The sequence below is a fragment of the Silurus meridionalis genome, chromosome 13 (genome assembly GCF_014805685.1).
Source record: "Silurus meridionalis isolate SWU-2019-XX chromosome 13, ASM1480568v1, whole genome shotgun sequence".
In the NCBI taxonomy this organism is placed as follows: Eukaryota; Metazoa; Chordata; class Actinopteri; order Siluriformes; family Siluridae; genus Silurus; species Silurus meridionalis.
Window position 1 is genome coordinate 10,916,243 of NC_060896.1, and position 22,160 is coordinate 10,938,402.

Consider the following 22,160-nt stretch of genomic DNA (forward strand, 5'->3'; position numbering starts at 1 on the left):
GTGGTGGTATTGAATGAGGATGTCAGGCGTGTCAGAGAAGTATGTGAGGGTGGTGCAGGACATGTATGAGGACAGTGTGACAGCAGTGAAGTGTGCAGTAGAAATGATAGGCTGGGTCAAGGTGGGGGTGGGACTGCATCGAGGTCGGCTCTGAGTCCTTTCCTGTTTGCAGTTTTTTTCTTGCCACAGTCGCCCCAGGCTGCTCTTTAGAGATAAATACACCTAATTCAACCACTTTCATTTTTTAATTCTGTAAAGCTGCACTATAAAAATAAACTTGACTTGAGGTGGTGATGGACAGGTTGACGAATGAGGCCAGACAGAAGACTATGATGTTTGCGGATGATATTGTGTTTTATGGTGAGAGTAGGGAGCAGGTGGAGAAGAGCCTGGAGAGGTGGAGGTACATGCTGAAGAGAAGAGGAATGAAAGTCAGTAGGAGCAAGACAGAGTACATGAGAAGGAGGAGAATGGAGTGTTGCAGTTGCAGGGAGAAGAGGTGGTGAAGGTGGAGGAGTTTAAGTACTTAGGTTCAACAGTGCAAATTAATGTAGAGTGTGTTAGTAAAGTAAGAGTGAAAGGGAAAGTTGATAGGACTGTGTTGAGACCCGCGATGTTGTATGGTTTAGAGAGAGTGGCATTGACTAAAAGACAGGAGGCGGAGCTGATTGACGAGGATGGACAGGATTAGAAATGAGTTTATTAAAGGGACTGCGCAGCATGTGACAACACATTTTTGGACAACATACACATGAATTATCTGTTTGCATTTTACATGATTAAATATAGAATATAATTAGCTTTATATGTGATAAGATAATGGAGTGATCATATACTATGCAATGTATTTTGAAACCCATTGTCTTGTCAAGCTTCACCTATGTACACATAAATCAGGAGATTGAAAGCAAAGTAAGTGCACATATGACACACATTTAAAAAGAAATCATAATGTCCTGTATGTGCAGAAGGAAATCTGAAATAAATAATAATAAAAAAAAGACTAATATTTGTAAAAGACTGCCTTTTTTGGACACCCTCACTTTCCAGAGCTGTGGAGAAAACCGAGATGTAGGAAGTAAAGTACAAATAATCTATTAATTTATATGCAATTCAGTGTAAAAATCTGCATTAAACTCACTACATTTCTTTGTAAGCATGTACACCCAATGTCTTATTTGCTAGAAACACTTTTTGCATGAATATGCAAGTGCTGATGTACATCATTTCTCGGACTTTGCATTAGTGTGCATGGTTTGTGGGCTGGTTTATGTATTTTAGAAATTGTTATTGTTCTGGGCTTTTCACTGACACAAGCCAAGCTGGTTAAACTGGTAGACCATGCTGACAAGAAAACAGCTTCTGACTTAATGCATTTTTAGACAACAGACAGGTTGGTTTAAGAAGATAAAAACAGTACTGCACATACAGGACATTATGCTTTATTTTTAAACGTGTTATAAGCACACTTTCATTGCTTTTAATCCCCTGGTCTATGTGTACATAGGTAAAGCTGGACAAGGCAATGAGTTTCAACATATTGATCATCTGATTATATTATCAAATATTCAGCTGCTACTTCTCTAGATTAATGTATGTTGTCCAAATTCATGCTGTATGCTTTAAAATGAAAAATAAGTGACTACATAATAAATGACTGCAGCAAAAAATAATGTCAATAAAAATGAAGCATTAGTATACACATGCTATATAATGCTTTGACTGCTTTAATAATACAAAAGTATACATAGGATTCGAACCTGGCCTGGCCAACTTCCACACCAATGGTGAAAATAGTAAACCATCTTTGGCACCACATAAATAATTTTCCAGCTTCTTAATTGACTGAATTGAATAATAATTAATGTTTGGAATTTTTTACTAATTAGTTTGTCTTCCTAAAATTTACCTTTCTGTGAGGTAAATTCAGATTCAGAAATTGTTTCTCGTCAGCATGGTCTTACCCAGTTTGCCCAGCTTGGCTTGTATAATAAAAAAATCCCAGAAGACCAGCCTGTCTGGCACACCCATGGAAAGTCCCATAAATTATGTATATTAGCATGATTTTCCGCATTGTTGCCACATGATTGTATGAATGCATAATTGTGGACATTAATTTAATATAGTAATCTAAAAAGTAAGGATATTCAAGAAAGGCAGCGTTAACAAAGATTATAAAATCGTTTTTATTTATTTCAGATTTCCCTCTGCACAAGCAGTACATTCTGATTTATTTTATTAAATGTGTGTTACATGTGCACTTACATTTCTTTTATTCTCCTGACCTATGTGTACATAAGTTAAGCTTGACAATACAAGACAATGAGTTTCAACATGCCACATAGCATATGCATGTGACCATCCCATTATCTTAAAACATATGCAGCTGATCCTACTCTAGATCTATTTATGTACAATGTTAACAGATCATTCATGTTTGTCCAATGTTTTGCTGTATGCTTTAAAATAAGTAGTTGGATCACTGTAGGAAAATTTTTAATTATTTTATTGCATCTTCACAATGTGTACCATTAAGAGTAAATTAGTGGAGATGGAGTCCAGTAAATATTCTAAACTAGAGCTTATTAGAAAACTAGAGTGGCTAAGTGTATACAGTGAAACCTCGATACTTGCGACCTCGATAGTTGGCGATTTTTTCATTTGGAACCGGAATAAGAGTAACTCGCGAAAAATCTGATAGTGTGCGAGAAGCCGCGGTGAGAGATTTCTAAACAGAGTTTATACTTAATGAATTACATAAAAATGTTTAAAAAAAACTATTTATTATTGTATTATCCATTTAAAGTAGTAAATAAAACATCTATGAGAAGTAATTTAAAATTTTTGAGTTGAGTTTACAGTACAGGTCATGTACAATTCCCCTTAAAAAATGAACCATCAAAAGGAGAGAGTCAAAACATTTGTTACTTGTGAGGGTTCATAGAATTTAACCCCCACGAGTTTTAAGGTTGCACTGTAGTTTATTAATCTCAGAGTATAAAGATTGGTAATACTACAAACCCCTGAAAAATCAAGTAAGCTTCCTGTGACTTTTTTCATATTCCACAATATGTTTGAGCTTATATCTCAGAAAACAGGAGTAGGGCGAAGCTGTTTAGAGAAATTAAAAAGGCCTGAGAATTTTCTCATAGGAAACTTGCAAAAAACAAGGAAGAAAAATGCACCAGCATGACAACTTTCCCTCAAATCATTTGGGAGAACCGTAAACCACTTGAAGTTTAAAGAGTTATCAGTTACGTGAATTGGATTAGCAGGATCAGTAACTCCTCTGGAAAAAGGATAGTTTAATCACAAACAAAAGTATATTTGCAAAATACAACTTGGAAAATACTCATTATTTAAATAGGCAAATAATCACACATATTGGGTTTTAAAAATCATTTATGTGGCAACAAATAATTCCACATATATCATTTACACGGCAACGGCTGTCACCACAGAAGTTATTGAGTGCTTTTATTTACAAGTGAAAGTGGCTAATAATAAATGTTACATTTTGATATTCTTTCCTTTTTTTTTATTTCTACCCATAGGGTAATAGGTCCACTGTACCTTTGAGTGCATTTAAAAACACACAAATCTAAGTTAACACTTTCCTAAAAAAAATGTATTTTTTTTATACAAACATATATAAACAATAAGCCAAAGGACACAATGTTACTTAGGAAAAGGTTTAGAGTTAAGCTCTCCTACAGTGACAGCAGCAGAGCCTGTAACACACAAAAAAAACAACGCAAAACTTCTGACGCACAGCATTCAAAACATTTCACTGTGAAATCGTCAGACCTCCATCTTCACACATTTAACTGGCAAGCAGATAATAGATAGTAATTCAATTCAGCTGTAAACTCCCTTCCTTTGACGTACATATTATGGCAATGTGCCAAGAGGTCTGACGGAGTTTTATGCTTACTGTTTTGGTTACTGCAAACCTTGAGCCAGAATATGTTGGAAGGGAAAGGGGTAATGCAGATATACAGTGGGATAATGAAATATTTAGTGTTGTTAAATAGCTGCTTTGACGTCAAGCAGCAGAACATAAGCATGTTAAATGCATACTCCCAGAAGATATATAGGCCACGATCCAAGATTTTTTGCAAGATGCTTGCGGAAGGGATGAATTTAAAGATGATTAAAAGGCACACTTAGGCTAGAGCTGCACTGTCATCACGCCACAATGATTCTGCTTGATGAGAAAGAGTCAGATTGACAGCTCTCGCAGTAGATACCCTCTCACACACACGCTTGCTTTCTGAAACCCCTCTCAGTCCTCCACTGCCACTTGCACTCGGAGGATGAAACTGGGTGTTCCTTGGTCTTGCTGGAGGTCTTCCTTTCTTTCACACATATGCCAATGTTTTCCCCATGTCTCTATGGATATTTCTATTTGGCCCACCCTGTAGTAGCTTCTCCACTAATATAGGCAAAGCCAGGAAAGTGTTGTGCGTGCTCGTATTCAGAGTTCCTGCGCGGTGTTAAAGAGGAGTACATGTCCCCTGTAGAGGCATAGCGTGTTGAGTGCATAGGAGTGCTGGAGTAGCTGTTTGCTGAGGGAACATCTGGCCAGCGGGGGGTCATCGGAGTTGCATGCAGCCGAGGAGTACCACCCATTAGACATGGCTCCATGCGGGACATTGGGCTGTTTAATGAGTACTAAAGAAGTGAGAGTAAAAAGAAAAGCAGTCAGGGTATGTGTGTGTGTGTGTGTGTGTGTGCTGTAGTTATAAAAAAAAAAACACCAAAAAAATTCAAATACACACTATTACTGACTAGCCATCAGGCTTAACAATGTCTGTTATATATCTAGTGTGTGTAATGTCATAATTATTGTAAGCATTTCCTGGTTACTGAAATGTACTATAGTTGAGTTATTTGACTGCAAAACAACTTAGACAAGTAACATTATACCTGTAGTATCACAAACCAATTCATTTTGTCACAATCAGGACTCACAAATAGGTATATAAGCTTTAAGAATGAATAAAATAGCAACACAATATTCAAACCAGTATAAAATAGAATGTACATAAAATCTACTTAATTGAATGCTCAATTATTAATGGGCAGAGCATTTTAAATAATATTCTATAAGATTGGCCCAGATACTATTTTTGCTGCAAGGTTTATCTTATTAATATTCTTATTTTAAGAATAAGGGAGATGTGCAGACCTGCAGTAACTACAGGGGAATAAAGTAGATCAGTCACACCATGAAGTTATGAAAAAGAGTAGTGGAAGCCAGGCTGAAAGAAGAGGTGACCATCTGTGAGCAACAGTATGGTTTCATGCCAAGGAAGAGCACCACAGACGCATTATATGCTTTAAGAATGTTGATGGAGAAGTATAGAGAAGGTGAGAAGGAATTGCATTGTGTGTTTGTAGATTTAGAGAAATCGTACGACAGGATGCCGAGAGAGGAGTTGTGGAATTGAATGAGGAAGTCGGGTGTGTCAAAGAAGTATGTGAGGGTGGTGCAGCACATGCATGAGGACAGTGTGACAGCAGTTAAGTATGCAGTAGGAATGACAGACTGGTTCAAGGTGGAGGTTGGACTGCATCAAGAATCGGCTCTGAGCCCTTTCCTCTTTGCAGTGGTGATAAACAGGTTGACGGACGAGGTCAGACAGGAGTCGCCATGGACTATGATGTTTGCGAATGATATTGTGATTTGTGGTGAGAGTAGGGAGCAGGTTGAGATAAGCCTGGAGAGGTGGAGGTACGGGCTGGGGAGAAGAGGAATGAAAGTCAGTAGGAGTAAGCCAGAGTACATGAAAGGGAGGGCAGTGGAATGGTGCAGTTGCAGGGAGACGAGGTGGTGAAGGTGGAGGAGTTTAAGTACTTAGGTTCAACAGTGCAAAGTAATGTAGAGTGTGTTAGTGAAGTTACAGTGAAAGGGAAAGTTTATAGGACTGTGGTGAGACCTGCGATGTTTTATGTTTTAGAGTCAGTGGCATTGAGTAAAAGACAGGAGGTGGAGCTGGAGGTAGCAGAGCTGAAGTTGTTGAGGTTTTCGTTGGGAGTGATGAGGATGGACAGGATTAGAAATGAGTTCATTAGAGGGACATCACATCTAGGTCGTTTTGGGGACAAAGTGAGAGAGGCACAATTGAGGTCATTTGAACATGTGCAGAGGAGGGACATAGGGTGTATCGGTAGAAGAATACTGAGGATGGAGCCACCAGGAAGGAGGAAAAGAGGAAGGCCAAGGAGGAGGTTTATGGATGTGGTGAAAGAAAACATATAGGTAGTTGGCGACCCCTAATGAAAGCAGTCGAAAGAAAAAGAAGAAATATTCAATTTGAGACCAACAATCATTCTGTGTAATTAATGATATGGGGTGTTTTCATGAGAAAATAATAATGTAGCATGTCCGGCATGGGAAGGTCTTCAAGACAGACAGCTTAATGGGTTATTTTTTACTAATATCAAAAGTAAGACAATCAGGGAGAAGAAAGTAATCTAATGATTGTTTAGATATGCTATATATGCTAACAGTGCCTTGTTTTGCAACTGAAATCAATTAAAATGAAAAAGTAATTGCTGACACGTCACTTGTGCTTAAATATGTCAAATATATTTTGTTTAAATATGTTTCGCAACTACAGCATATCCTGAAGTGTTTTATTTCTTACATATTGCAAAAACATTATAAGTTGGCCTAAAGGAAACACTGTGTGAGCAGGGTTTAACACTATTTAGGAACTCTACATGAAATCTTTGTTGCCATGGGTAACTCAAGTGCTCATCAACAAAACCAAATCACACATGTCAACATGTGTGCTTCTCAAACATCCTTTTCTGTCTTCAAATAGTAAACCAGCATAGTGTTCCATTTGTGTCATCTAAATCACTTCCTACCGAGTGCATCCACTTAGACAAAGATCAGACATTGTGCCTGTTTTACACACACAGAGGAAAAGTGGAAATAAAATTTTCTCTCCTCTCTAAATAGAAACAGTCGACAGTCAATACCATTATGAAGTGCTGCTGCATGGAAAAAGAAAGTCAGCCGGGGTCAGAGACCAAGATATGAGGCTTAGTGACCTCTTGTTCGTGCAGAGAAAAGAGGCCATTGAATAACAATATTTTAATAAAGGCGTGCTCGGCCTGGTTTGCCGCTTGCTGGCTAGGGCTCTGTGAGGAAGCTATTGAGTGTTGCGTAGAGGAGCGTTGAGTGGGGGGCTGTCAGCGCTGTGACCAGGCCACCTGTCAGTGTCTGCATCCGCTCTAGAGAGAGCGATTCACCCCCGGCTGCTTCGGCAACACTGAGCCTGGGTCAAAGATCTCTTGACAGGAAATTACCAGTACGATTATGTCTGCTTTGGCTTACAATATATGATGCCACCAACCTAGTGGTCTCTCTTCTTTCTGTCCCAGTGTAAGCCATTTTTAGTTTGTTTTTCAATTTTTGCATATGTACAGTAATTCGTGGCCCATTTCTGCACGAATTAATACAAAAAATACATTTATCAGTTGTTGTTTTTTGGATGCATGTGTTTTAATGAAAGGAGTTGGAGAAAGCATAGATTTATAAGTTCATTTTAAACATTATTTCTAATCGGTTTTTTTCTCAGAAACATTCCTAAATGCAGTACCATACATTAAGCTGGAGTGAAATGACAGCAAGTTCATGCACAGGCTAAGTGATCCATTACTGTGGCCCTCTCCGCATCACACACAATTCAGCGTTTGACATGCTAATGACCACAGTGTGTCATTCACCATTCTTATTCATATCAGCATTCCTGTCTGAGTTACAGGGCTTGTAAGATGCTATTCAACAGGCAGGACTGGAATACACTTCCATTACCCTTTCCATTTCAATGAATGGGAATACACAACTATTGTGCAACTATTATGAAACAGTGAAAGTCATTATAGTTCACACAAAAAAATGCATATTAGACTAAACAAAGCCTGAACTCAACAGATGTTAAGACACTGCTGTTAGTAGAGAAAGCTTGTATATTGTTGGCTTTTCTGAGCTAATGGACAACAGACCTGTGCAGAGGAACGGTGGTAAGAGGAATAGTGCAGTGGGGTGGGGAGGCCTGAGTCATGGGGCAGACTCGGATACTGGCTCTGGATGGCATGATGATGCTGGTTCGTGTAGCTGCTGTAGTTGTAGCTGCCCGTGTAGCTGAGGCAAAAAGCAGGAAAAAAATTAGCTTGTAACATCAAGATTTCTAAAACCGTTTTGCTGTTTCTCTTGTGATGACTCACCCATGCTCATCTCTGTAGGGGTAGACTTGCATCCGGTGTGCAGATGAGGTAGGTTGCACCGGGGCGCTGCTACGCATGCAAGAAAGTTGGGATCCTCCGTCGGGGGGATTGCCTCCTGACGTGGTCACTGTGTATGTAAGGGACCATGTATATGACTGAAGGGCTCCTAGTACAATACACACATATACAAAACACAGGTTTCTCCCTTGGGCCTCGTTTAAATTACATAAATGATAGAGGAAACCTTTCACATAACCAGGATTGAATGGTAATGGGATGTTTTTAACATACCTGAGGTTACAGACGTACTGCTGTATTCTGGGGACTGGGCTGATGTTGGGGTGCTTGTGGATACTGCTCCCACTGAGGGCACTGATTTTGCAGGAGAGTAGGGTTCAGGAGATACCGAGGTGCTTTCAGATAGCATCATATCCTCACTACTGTCTGCTATAGGAAAACCAATAGAGGAAACCTCAATACATAACATACATTTACGCACTACGTTAATACGAATACCCATACCCCAGTTCTTTCATGCAGTTGTGCAATTGGACAATCATGTGGCAGTAGTGTAATGCATAATATCATGCAGATACAGGCCCAATATCAGGATAGGGAAAGTGTTTTACTAATGGCATCGATTTTGGACAGTTTTAGAAAGTTATGATCTCCTGTGAATTTAATGCTCAACGAAAAACAAAAACAAAACATTGAATGGCAGTTTTGTGGTGAAAATTCTTATTGTTGAAAGAAGACAAAGAGAATGGTGGGAATTATTTGAGCAAACAGGAAGGCTAAGGTAAGCCAATTCATCACTTTTTTAAACTGATCTTAGAACAAACAGCACCCCGAAATTAGAGGTAAATGGGATCCAACATCTGAAGACCATATCAGGTACCAATCCTGTGAGTCAAGAAGGGAAATCGTAGGCTACAGTGGGGACTGACTTAATGAAACTAGACTGATGAAAATTGAAAAAACGTTACCTTGTCTATGATGTAAATGGCTGACTAGACGATTGCATATTTGAGCAGTTGTATGGGTATTCTTAAAATATATACATAATATGCTTCAATTTGTAATCCTGTGTAATCTGTTCATTCAAACAATATCATGTGTTCCTTAACACAAAAAGAGTATTTTTTTCCCCCTTTTTTCTCCCTGATCCATCCACTGAGCAAGTACAAATAAACAACTGATAACTGAGATATGAAGGCACTGATTTGTTCCACCACTGTGATGAACACAGTGTTAATCACTGCCATCATTTGATGACTAACACATGACAGCACTGGCTCTATACTATATGTTATTGTTGCTATTGTTCATTTTCGGTACATTTAATTTCTACAGTTTCATCTTTGCATATCTACAATATATAGTGTGCATTTTACATTCTCTACCATGCTTTATGTTAATATATCATGCCTATGTGCTTCTTATTAAAGATGTACTGGAATGTATGGCATAATATCTGACTGTCCATATCCTCTGACTCACCGGTAACTCCCTCTCCCTTCATGGCCCTCATCAGCTCATTGGCTTTTTCCTGGCAGTGCAGTGACTCCAGCAGGTACAGCACATAGTCATCAAACATCAGGTGAATCAGGTGGAATGAGCCTGCACATACATTACAAAAGATTATAATTTAGGATTTATACACATCTTATTGTACACTTAATGTACACTTTGTTATTTCTTAGACCCACTAATGAATACCGATTACGAACGATGATTACAGATTAGGCATAAATCACACACTTTTTAAAGTTGTTGGTGCGAACATAATGTAAAAGCCCTGCTACAATACAAAAGGGGGAGGGAAAAGTTTTAAAAGAGCACAACACAGTCCTCACATTGTACAAGTAAGTCCAGTCAGTGTGTGCATTATAAACCATGTGGCTATTCAGAGCACCAGGCACAAATACTGCCCACTCATAAAATGGGAAGCAGGAGGAAACACTTGCGGAGGGGGGTTAGCTTTTGTTAATTAGCTGTTTTGTACCGAGAGCTGCATTATCAAAACACTGCAACCAGCTGTGTCTTTGATATTCACAGACAGAGCTGTGCTGAAGAGGAGGGGGTCTTTGCCTCTTCTTATAGTCCTTCTTTCAGTTACTTTGCTATAGACACGAAACTGCTGTTAGCTGAGAGCTAGCACAGCAGCCATGTTGGCATGAAGCTTTAGGATTTGGACTATGAGAAATCTCTTGAGATTCATCTCAGGGAGTTTTTCTCCCTGAAAAACTTTCTGGCTTGGTCATTAAATCGAAATCTACATTTGAATTCGTTTAAAGCTGTGTAAATACATTAAAACAAAGAAAAACAGAAAATATTGTTTTAAAATTACTAGTTCACTTTTTGTTGGACTCTATATTAGAGGTGACAAATCTAAATGTAGATTTAGATATAATGACAAGCCAGAAAAGACCGGGACAAGAAAAACTCCCTGGGATTAATCTCAAGAAAAAAACCCCCCACAAAAAAGAGCCGTGTAGAAGATTAATGACATACAAAATTAATTGTGCTGACAGGATCATGTTCAGTATGAGTATATTGTGAATAAGAATCCTGAGACGAACACATGAAATACTGATATTTAAACATCACATCACGTAGGGGGTGGCACCCAAATGTGACTCAGCTATTGCATACTCACCAAAGCTGGGGGCGCTGTGTAGTGTCATGTCCCGGATTACTCTTGTCCCAAAACAGGACCACATGAGAAGAAACTGCTGAGCAACCTTTTTCAGGGATCCAGGTCTCTTCCCTGCCACCTAAAGGAATATTACCATGAGAAAGGTTTTGGTGGAGGCACACAAGGGCCTTAAACTCAGAGTCCACGCTGGGGTCTAACCCCACAGGAACGAAAAACATGTCAACAAGTCAACTATTTGATTTTCCCCTGGGGACACGCCTTTCCATTCAACTATTGTCTGCCGGGTAGTGGACGTTCCCAAGGCGACCAAATTTTTACAACCCTATATCTGCAATATAATGGGTGCAAAAGGGGCCATGAAGACATCATTAAGTTGGGGAATTGCAGCACAAATGGCCCAGCATAAGCATGTCATAATGGGGTTGGCATTTACATGGATGCCTCACATTTCAGGAGCACTGCTGTTAAGATGGACACATGAAGTATACTTATTTTAGGAGCAAAAGAAAAGAAAAAAGGCTAAATTTATACTGGGTTTTTTCCTTAAAATTGTAATTATATATGCAGAATTTGATATATATATAATATATAATTTGAACTGGGTAATCAGTTTATTGTAATTTGTGAATAGCTGGTGTTTCTGCTAAAAGAACAAACATAAAACTGAACTGACCCGTACAACACATCTGTCCACCATTGAGTCCAGCCACTCTATGTATGCTTCAATGGGAGACTGATCCTCCAGCAGCCGGTCAAATTCCTGATACACTAAGTAGGGAAACACAGGACAAAAAACTGAACATAAGGCAAATTTGAAATTTATCTATCAAAATTATCCATCAATAATAATTAATGATCCATAGCAGTGCTTCCACAAATTGAACAGAAAATCTCATACATGCCCTTCCTAAAACACAAAAATCCAATAAAAAAAGAAAAACAGATCATGTTTTTTATATCCATATCAAATTCTGTTGCGATTAATGAATTCATTACCACATTTCTGCCTTTAATGCAGTGGCAAGAGCAAATTTTTGAACTTTGATCTTATCAGTCATTTGTGGCTTGCCACTGAAATGAGTCTGAAATTCTCCCTGGGAGTTAAAGTGTGAGGGTAAGCCCGGTTAACCTCTCAGTGGCTGTTATTAAAGACTGCCCCTGATAACCGTGGGAAGGATTCAGCTCTGAAATAGCTACTCTAGCTGCTAAATGACAGACTGACACCAAACATCAAGATGTAAATTTTGACAGCACAACACTATTACAGATACTAGCAATTCAGTGTGAATCGTAGCATCAACTTCTTTTTAGACGTTCTGTTAGTGTGTGAACATGTGAACAGAATTTGTTAAGTCGAAGACCAATAAAAGATCTAAATATTACTTAAATAAAGAGGAATTAGCCCAAACCCTTTGTAATTAGTTTATTTTATTACCTCGCTGCTCTTTTATAATGCACACTTCATTTTTAAAGCTCTACAACCTGTTTTTACAATTTAGTTAAATAAAAGAACAAAGTTGCTCAGCTCTTTTTATTATTTTATAAATTGTTTGACACTCACATTGGATTATAAGTCGTCTCTGATCCTCCCTCGAGTCCTCCATCGTGTAAAGTGTCTGCTTTGTGATGCTGTTTAGATCTACATTCCTCCAGTCTTCCAGCATCTGAAAGGTGATATCTGCACTGTGGATTACGGTCCGTGATGCCTACAAGTGCAGAAAAAAAATGCAAATACTAGGGCTGCAAATCGATTAAGATATTTAATCACGATCAATCGCATGATTTTCATGAGTTAACACGTGATCAGTAGCAACTTAATCACGCATTTGTATCTGTTCTAAATGTACCTTAAATTAATACTTTTTAGGTTTTAATACTCTGATCAACATAGGCATAGACAAAATGGATGCTTTATGCAAATGTACATTCATTATTAGTAAAACCAAACTCAACATAGATCATGAAGACAAATTACTCTTGTAAATGTTTTAAAGTAATTATGGTGTTTTAAATTTTGTAAATCATCAGGACCATCAAACAGAACTTTTGCTCTTTCCATAGTTGCATCATGGTGGATTTTGGTGCTGAGACTTGGCGCATCAGTAAAACAAATATTTAATAATGAAAAACATTTTTCCAGTGAAGTTTTTTTTTTTTTTTTTTTTTAATCTGAATAAAGGAAGGACATTGTGAACAAGTGTGTGTTGGGTTGAAGGTTTTAATTTAGCCTCTTTTATATTTATTTATTTATATCTTTAATAAAACTGGTCAAACAGAAATGCATTAATCGCATGTTAATAAAATTAGTGCTGTTCAAATTAATTTGCGTTAACGCGTTATAAACACTATAATTTTTTAAAATCCCTAATACAAATATTTAGCTACTAGCAAGAATTTGGACTTGAAGAACACAATCATATCATCATCTTATTATTATTATTATTATTATTAAAATGAACACAAATGTTAAAACTGTGTATAATAGGATACTGATAGATTTTAAATAATATCCATTTGACTGTTTGCTCCTTTTTAACTTAAGAAGATATAAAGTGATTCACTAATAATTTTCCTGTTCCATATCCTCTGATCATCAGCATATGGATCTTCTCATTAATATTTAACTCCCCCCCATTATTTACTTATACTATTAAATTATTCTTGTTTTAACTCAAAATATCCTACACCTGCTTTTTCAGATAAAGTCTGGCGATGGTTTGCTCTAAAAACTATTTATCAGTTTTGTAACAGTAACTCAAGACAAACCACGTTTCATTAAGCATCAATGTTTTATAACAAACTTATAAACTGTAGCTGTACATGTGCCAAGACTTACAAGACAATTTATATCAGAAAATATAAAAACATAAAAGGAAAATATGTCTCACCTGACAAAGATGATTTAATGATGTTTGCCGCTTGAGGATTTGGGAGAATCTTCTTGACACTGAAAAAAATTGAACATTTCTTTTACACTGCTTTGATTTACCACAATACATAGTCAACAGCCACATTTCTAAGATGAGACTTACACTCAAACTTGATGTTGCGCAGGTTCTCGGGTAGATCATGCAGAGCCACCCTCAACCACTCATCAAGCTGCTTAGCAAATTTCCTGATGACCTGAGTCAGGCTGCATGGCCAATTAAAACAATGATTACAAAACAGAAATACCTGAACTAATGGCACATTCTGAATATACATTTTGTGGTCATTTTGAGGAAATATTTGTAATTAAAATACGTCTGAGTGCTCCTCATTAATAAACTAAAATCTGCTTCCTTTCTGTGCATATGTAAATTACAAGTACATTCTTATCATTTTAAAATGTGATTAACAGGAAAAGTGAGAAAAATGTATGCATTGTTTTCATTTCAAAAACCAGACGCTTCAATTACCTCTAGATTTACGATCTAATGAATTAATGGAAATTATATAAAAAAAATTCAAAGGATTATAAAGTGATTTGTAAGAATTAGAAAGTGAGTTAATTTAACTCTAAATTATCAAATGAGCTTGGCGATCATCATTCTCAAACTTCCTGCGGTAAAAGATGACATATTAAGCATGAGCCTCATAATCTATATGAGCTGTATGTGCTTTTAAACTGGTTTGAAAATAAATGTGGATTAATGAAAATATATGAACAGAAACACACCATTATACTGTTTTCAACATTTTTAGCCAAACTGACATGACAAAAAGACCTAAGAAGCCAACTTGTGCCATAAAAAGATACAAGCAGTATCAGGACAACAAACACTCACCTATCAGGCAAGGCCTGCAGGACTGTAGGCATTAGGACTCCTGAAATGGCTTTGTATAAAATAGAGTCACACACCCCTACGATGTTTACTACAGTGGATGAGCCCAGGACAGGCAGCATGTGTGGAGGCATGCCCTGCCAAAAATGCAACAAGAAGCTCTGGACCTACACATACACAGACACAGACACAGTAAGGAAATTATTAATACTTGAACTACACTGTGGGGACAAATTTTAAACAATTAAAGACTATAGTGAGTTCAGATGTCCAAAAGCCATAAACCATTAATCAGTTTGTCCAATAAAAAAAAATAAAAATAAAAAAAACCCCTTCTAAATACACAATACACAAACCTCATCGAAATTGGCTCGTATGACGGTGTCTAGTATTCTCTGGCAGTGAGTCCTATACATCATGATAAATGTCGAAACCTGGGAATAAAATTAATTATTAAATAATGACAAGGAAATAAAAAAACTACAATAATTTCTACATTGATATCCATTCACACATACTTTCATTCCTCCTTAATACATGTTATAAACGTTCTACAAAAAGAAATTATTCAAAAACTAAATGACACATGAAACACTTGCATCAATAATGCTGGCCACAAATTGAAGTCAAGCGCAGTGTATAAAAGAGGCTTTGGAGATCAGCAAGCCATTAAGCATTTCAAATTACAGCTCCCTTTAAAAAAAAAAAAAAAAAAAAAAAGCAGGACAGCTAGAGTCTGTACTTTGTTGTGTGTGAGATCTTATTATCTACTTGAAAGATTAAGAGTTCGCTAGGACCCAGCATATAAATCCTCTGGGCCCTTGTTTAAATCCAGACTCAGAGAAGGTGCAGGGGGCAGATGAAAGGGGAAGCAGGAGGGGTGGCTGTATAAGAAGAGATGGGTGGTGGTGGTGGTGGTGGGGGTTAAGGCTGGCTAAAGAGGAACATAGTCACTGGGTTTTTTAGTGCTCTATTTACCTTCTGTTCTGGCAGAATGGCAGGCAGATTTAGGTCTTTGACATTTGGAAATTCTGGCAGCAGAGTGCCTAGTTTGGAGCGGGGTGAATACGCCACTGTCTGCTTGGTAACCTCTTTTTTGCCTGTCTCGTTTACCCAGGCGCCACCCTTCTTGGAGTACATCACATCGTAGTACTGTGAGCTCTCCTTCACTGCTAGGCCATAGTAGTGGTACCTGGGAGAAAGAGAGATGAAGTGAGAGAAAGAGACAGAGAAATAGAGAGAGAGAGAGAGAGAGAGAGAGAGAACCAATGCAGTTTTGCAGACACAGGTTAAGTACTTTAAATTGAATGATTAACAGAATTATCACATAATATGAGAAAAAAATATTTACATTTACAGTCAGCTAACACTTACTTCGATTGGCCCCTGGTTCCCAGCCTCCTTGTCGTTAACTGAGGAAACTGCTGTCTTATTATCTGTACAGGACAAGACACAAAAAATAATTTGCAGCAGGTCACATATACTTTCTTCCTTTGCACACTGCTTAAACTGTTTACTTAAATCTACTGGACATGCCCAACATAAAAGAAGTTGTATCGTATGAGTGATGGCTCTCTGACTGACCACTGAAGTTCTTGCCAGTTGACACATTCACAAAATTCATATCCAACAGTTCTTCTTTCCATTTTTTTCCCCTTTTCTTATGTCTCTCTCCGAGCGTCTGTCTCTCTCTCTGTTCTGTTTTTGTCCATAAGATTGGCTCCTTGGTCCAGCTCCCGGTGCAGAAACTTTAGCAAACAGTGGAGCACTCCATTGTGTGGGATGAAAAAAGGGGCCAAGCTGTGAAGTTTCTGTCAGACTCGGCTTGATAAATGAGCAGACAGGGAGGCAGCCCCAGCTCTCTCTCTCTTTTTTGTCCCGAATCAATGAAGCCTTCCTAAAGGACACCCCACGCTGCTTCAGCCACTGATCTAACATTCCGCAACATCTCACCCTTCCAAATTTCCTTTAATTACACATTAATCCAGGCCCCCTCTCTTTTTCAATATCCTCAGACAGGAGCTGGGGAATGGGGCAGGGATGTCAGGTGGTGCCGACGTAAGGAGGTGCTTGGACAGATTGTGGGAACAAGGGCAAGCATGTCTATAGGTTTACATTGTTAGTTTGCGGAAAAGACCAGTGACACCGATATTCAACTATTCTACTAAGGGGAAGTGATTTTGTACAAATGACTGGAAGGGCTTGATCAAAGATCTTAATTTTCACATCGATATAATATGCATTTAGCTACAATCTCACAAACTCAACCTCAATCTCACCATGTAATACATCTGTACTATTATAAATGTATTTAAGCCTGAATCTAAACATATTGGAAGTATTGTATGCATCTTATAAACAATTCAGCTTTCATGCTCAGAATAACCATCTTGTGACAGCTTACCTTCCCAAAACTGGCAGCATTGACAGGCTGAGTGCCATGCTTTTCACAGAAGTCTAGATAGTGCATGTAAAGTGCACTGCGAGGGACACAAACGCCCTCAGCAATCTCGTAGTTCTCCTCCAACCTAGTGAAAAACATTTTATTAACACTGCTGTATAACAGTTCTAAGGGGCTTAGAAAAACACTGACATTGTACTGCATAAAAAATAAAAGAAAAAATAGAATAAAAAATGATATTAGGTAAGCACAATGGATCTCTAGTTTCTAATTATTTTGACACAAGTTTCAAATAGGATTTATATAATTCATTTTCAATTAAGAAATACAAGAAGCCTCTGTAAAATTTGCACCTGAAGATAGTTCTAATAGGTTTTGAACAGTAAAACATCTCTGACTATAAAACAGATGAAACATAAAAAATTGCAATAAAATCAAAACAATAAAGAAAGAAATTCCATGTACTAAGCCATTGTTAACACAATAGCCAATTGTCATTGTTAGTAAATCATATACATAGTTTATTTTTTCAAAATATTATTGACTCAATATTTTAATTTTAGTCTAATTGATATTATGCTGCATTAAAACACTGCAGAAAATACAGACCTAATCCCAGCCATCTTGACATTACATTTGCTTAATTAAATATTATTATACAGCTTTTTGTATCTAATTAATAATTAGATTTAATCGACTCTTTTTCATTTCTAGCTTAGACCACACAAAAGTCATATTACAAATACGTATGATTACTATGTAGAAACTTAAATATAAATACGTATTACACATGATGTTAGTGACATGATATTACTTATTAAGAAATCATGAATTAATAAGTTATTCAGCTTCATGGGCCAAAAACCCAAATAATTTCTCAATAAGGGTTTTCTAACCAATCAAATTTCAGTTCACATAATTCCTGAATTGTACGTGTCACATTATATATATATATATATATATATATATATATATATATATATATATATATATATATATATATATATATACACACACATACACCCCACCTATATCTCATAGTTCATACACCTAGTTCATATACCTGTTAAAATGACAAATATTACAGACATCAGAGTGTGAACAGGGCTTGGTGGATGGATGTATATATACAGTATAAATACCAAGAGCTCCTTCATTTTGATTTAGAGAAATTATAAGAAAGCTGGTGGGTCTGGATGTATTTATTAATTTTTTTTACATCTCTGAGTGCAATTTTTAAAGCTAACACACAACATATTGAAATTATAAATAACTTGATGTTACACTGTACTCTTCACAATTCTGAGCAAAAACTGATACATACTATAGGGATTGATTGTTTTAAATAGTCACTGGCACAACTTAACCTATTTTTGAAGAAAAATGTAAACTAAATAAATCCTGTGCACCGAGCAAAATGTCCAGAGTCTAATTCAGAGCTCCAGAAACTCCAGAAAAAGTATCCATTTATGTCCAGCTATGCTTATGAAATCAGCACTAGGTGTTTTTGCTGTGAATGAAGCTCTCTGGTTTTACATGAGGTGGCATGCTTAATAATAAACCAACCAAGCTTTAGTAGTCCAGGACATGAAATTGATATAATGATACAGAAGTATCAGCTGAGTAAAGCAGCAAAACTCACCACTGTAAAGTCGCAGGTGTCGAATGACGTTTAGATGCCCGGTTATTTTCCTTCTCTTCATCTTTGACAAATTCCAAAAACAAAAAAATTCAGGAATTAAAAATATGATTTTATATTTTAAATGAATCTATTTAAATCACTGAATGTCTCCACTTCATCTCCTTTTCTAAAACTGAAACAACAAAAGTGTGCACTCACTGGCACTTTGGAAACAGGTTATAAACAGTTGGTGTACTGAAGTGGCATGGCTTACTTTCATCTGTGGACGTGTTCCCCAGGGACGTGTGGCTGGAATAAGGTTTGCTCTCACTTTCATTCAGGCACCTTTCAATCCAGCTCTCTGGAAAAATGGAAAGGTTCATTTTATTCTGTATGCACATGCAATTTTTGATAATTTCCATCATTTTTACACAAGGAGTGCTTTTTATCCTCACTGTCATATGCATGACTTGGTAAAGCAACAGGTGGTAACTGGTTGGCTGGATATAAAATATAATAATAATAAAAATAGAGAGTGCATGTAAAACTGAATTATTTTATGAAATTCTGTGAATATCCTCTACAGATTCACACAACGTATGATGCTCAGTTTGGAATGTGCAGAAGGAAATGCAATTTTGTTGAAAAAATGAGGAGGATCCATAAGCAACCATGTTTAGATTAATCTAAGGAGTGGGTTTCTTCCTTGGACACTGATTGTCACATAAATGACTGTTGTCATGCTTTACCAAACGCTCCTGGCCTAGTAAGCACTTATGTCTTTTTTTTTAATAAGTATTTTGTGGTGTTGTTGTTGTTGTTGTTGTTGTTGTTGTTGTTTTACTGTGAATTTATCAGAAAACTGTGTGTGGCATGTTTTAAAGGTCTTGAGAAAATATACCACCAGCATAAAACTACTGGCAAAATATTTTAACAGGGGGATGTCTTATGCTAAGATTATTTTTCTGAGCATGAAACCTGGGAATAAAATAAATAATACTAATTGACAAGGAAATTAAAAAAATACTTAAATTAATATTCTAAATTTAAAATGTTTTTAATCAACACTCCAGCTTCAATTAAGGTCCATTATGAAATCAGAATTGATATGCCTAGGGAAGAGTCGCGTGCGCATGCGCAGAAGGCTCTGCTCTGTACTGTGTAGGTTTTAGGGTAGCGGTGTACGTTCTGCGAGTCGCGCGCGGCTGCTGCCAAGTGCGCGCGCTCGGTGTCCCCGCCGAAACACGTCATGTAACACGGCTCGAGACCATACTGAGCTAACGGACATAACCCTGAAGCTATACCGTGTTTCCGGCACGGGTCGTAACGACTATTACCATAGCAGCAGTTGCCAAGGAGGGTCGGCAACCACTCCAGTTCCGGTTCAGCAGAACGGGTTACTGCTGCTGAGTGCCGGAGAAAGTTTCACACAAGTTTTTAATAATAATTGAACATCATGACGATGAGGATGGAGAGAACAAAATGTCAGTGATATTCAAACAATACTAATTTACACTGAATACAAATATTCTGTTATAGTATAAACTATATTTATCAAGTTTAACGTGACCAATAATTAATAAGTAATCATAATAATAATAAATTAAGTTTTCCTGTTTAATAAATGAATAATTCAAATAGTTAAGGTTTAAAAACCAACAAAAACCAACAAACAAGCGTTTTACGGATAATCCCTAAAAGATATTTGCGACGTTGCCAACAAGCAGTTCGGCCTGATGGCTTTTTAATAACTAATTTAACATATTTATTGTATATTGGTAAAACAAGTAGAAATGTTAATTGTTAAAAGTTTTATATGTATATTAAAATATATTATTATTATTATATTAAACGTTACCTTTAAGCTGGGTAGTTGTAAGTGAACGGTTTTATTTTGTGCGCAGTTTGAGCGGGTCTAAATAATTGGATTAAATCCAATCTAAAGGCGAGACGGATCAGTGATCGTTTTCTTGTGGGCCACTGAATATCACAGAAATCCAGGCTGGATAGTTGGATAAGAAATTAACTTGAATATAACTGTCAGATTGTTATTGTAATGAATACGGAGTTAATGCTAAAACTGAAAAGGATGTATTTGGTATTAAAAGTTTAGGCCTAAATGCAACAGATGTAGTCGGATTATATCAATTCAAAATTAAAGAAGATAAACGTGATTAGATTTAGTTTGATTTTAGATTTGATTTAGCAATAATTAGCCTACCGTTTCTATTAGCGCATAAACACACCCGCACACACACACTTTTATAACAACACTGTTCCACCTTAAGCTGTTTTAACCAGTGGACTAAATCAGAGCAGCTCGGAGTATACAGCATACAGCAGGTGCAGCTCTGGGCCTCCAGAAGCAGTGCGATTTTTACACTCATTCACCAAAAAAATACAAATAAAAAAAAAAAAGACTCCAAACCGCTTGACAAAATTAGGAGCCAGAAATCTCGAATTGAAATTCCATCTGACCCGAATGCCACTGAAAAGTTTACTAGGATGCAAAAGTGCATGCACTTCTTTGAAGCAAAAAAAAAAAAAACCCAGCCCTGTTTAAAAGGTTCTAACAAGTATTAAGGCCACCAGGATATCCTGCTGAAGGTCAAAAGTACTAAATGTTTTAAAAAAAGAAAAAAAACAAATTCTACTGTAAGGTCACAAATTTCCAAGTCTTGAGTCCCAAAAAAATTGCCCAGGCTCCCAAGCATCCTGAAAACCACAGGCAGCACGGCAAGAACCAACCTGTGGATTCCATATCAGGCTCTTCGAGCAGCCCACAGTGCATCCTTTTCCCATCCAGTGTCCCCAGGGTTTCTCTGAGAAAATGGCTTCGAGCAGGATTCCCCCTCCTCAGCTCCCTCCGAATCTCCGAGAGCACTGCCTGTCACTGAGACGCATATGATGTACTGGCTATACAGAGAGAGAGTGTGTAAGAGAGAGAGAGAGAGAGAAGATGGTGGAGGTGGTGGTGGTGATAGTGGTGGAGAGGTGGCGGGGGTGAGGGTGGAAGCGGTGGGGGGGTGTGAGGGTCAGAGACTCCAGAAATCCAGAGGGGGGAAAAGCCAGAGCCGTCAAAATGTTTGCTGATGTTTCATGGGAAAGGGGCTGATTTTATAGGAGCCCTGATGGGGGACATGTCATTGATAGGCTCGGCAGGCTGATGAATGGCTTCGAGTCAGATGGGGATGTGGCAAGGCTCACTGGAAGTCTTTTGTGGGGCTGTTTTGAATAAGAAAAGCTCCCTCCCCAGAAAAATAGAGGCTTAGATCTACGCAATCCCAGCACTGTGGCCTCCCCGTCTTCCATTATAGCATTTAATACGTTTTCATACCCCCTCCCTGCACACATACACACACTGCCCCCACTGCCTCCGTTTTAAAGTTCTTGATCCAAGGGCCACTTTTTGGCCCATTACATTCTTTCTTGCATCTTCTCTGGTAAACCCACGCAGTATTTCATGGAACA

At 37.6% G+C, this 22,160-nt stretch overlaps 1 protein-coding gene across 3 annotated transcripts; it reads right to left on the bottom strand.

Moving 5' to 3' along the window:
- Positions 1-3,388: 3,388 nt before the first annotated feature.
- On the bottom strand, positions 3,389-21,763 carry rfx4 (regulatory factor X, 4). 3 transcript variants are annotated; one of them, XM_046863800.1, is made up of 18 exons: positions 21,438-21,763; positions 18,964-19,050; positions 18,711-18,771; positions 17,072-17,195; positions 16,042-16,103; positions 15,646-15,859; positions 15,024-15,101; positions 14,671-14,834; positions 13,936-14,036; positions 13,792-13,850; positions 12,465-12,609; positions 11,577-11,671; positions 10,904-11,021; positions 9,745-9,864; positions 8,536-8,691; positions 8,245-8,371; positions 8,023-8,161; positions 3,389-4,674 (listed from the first exon to the last, which is right to left on the bottom strand). In XM_046863800.1, the coding sequence occupies exons 1-18, from the start codon at positions 21,478-21,480 to the stop codon at positions 4,405-4,407; spliced, it is 2,163 nt and encodes a 720-aa protein (XP_046719756.1). In that variant the 5' UTR covers positions 21,481-21,763; the 3' UTR covers positions 3,389-4,404. The 3 variants fall into 3 exon arrangements, with proteins under 3 accessions (XP_046719756.1, XP_046719755.1, XP_046719757.1); XM_046863799.1 differs by having other exon boundaries at positions 8,245-8,410; XM_046863801.1 differs by lacking the exon at positions 21,438-21,763 and adding an exon at positions 20,972-21,413 and having other exon boundaries at positions 8,245-8,410.
- Between the last annotated feature and the right edge of the window lie 397 nt (positions 21,764-22,160).

Excerpts from the sequence above, each read along its gene's own strand:
- rfx4 (XM_046863799.1), bottom strand. The coding sequence starts at position 21,480 with ATGCACTGTGGGCTGCTCGAAGAGCCTGATATGGAATCCACAG. Across the intron at positions 13,851-13,935 it reads GCGCAACATCAAGTTTGAGT|TGTCAAGAAGATTCTCCCAA; the intron begins GTAAGTCTCATC and ends AATTTTTTTCAG. Across the intron at positions 9,865-10,903 it reads ACACAGCGCCCCCAGCTTTG|GCTCATTCCACCTGATTCAC; the intron begins GTGAGTATGCAA and ends ATGTATGTGCAG.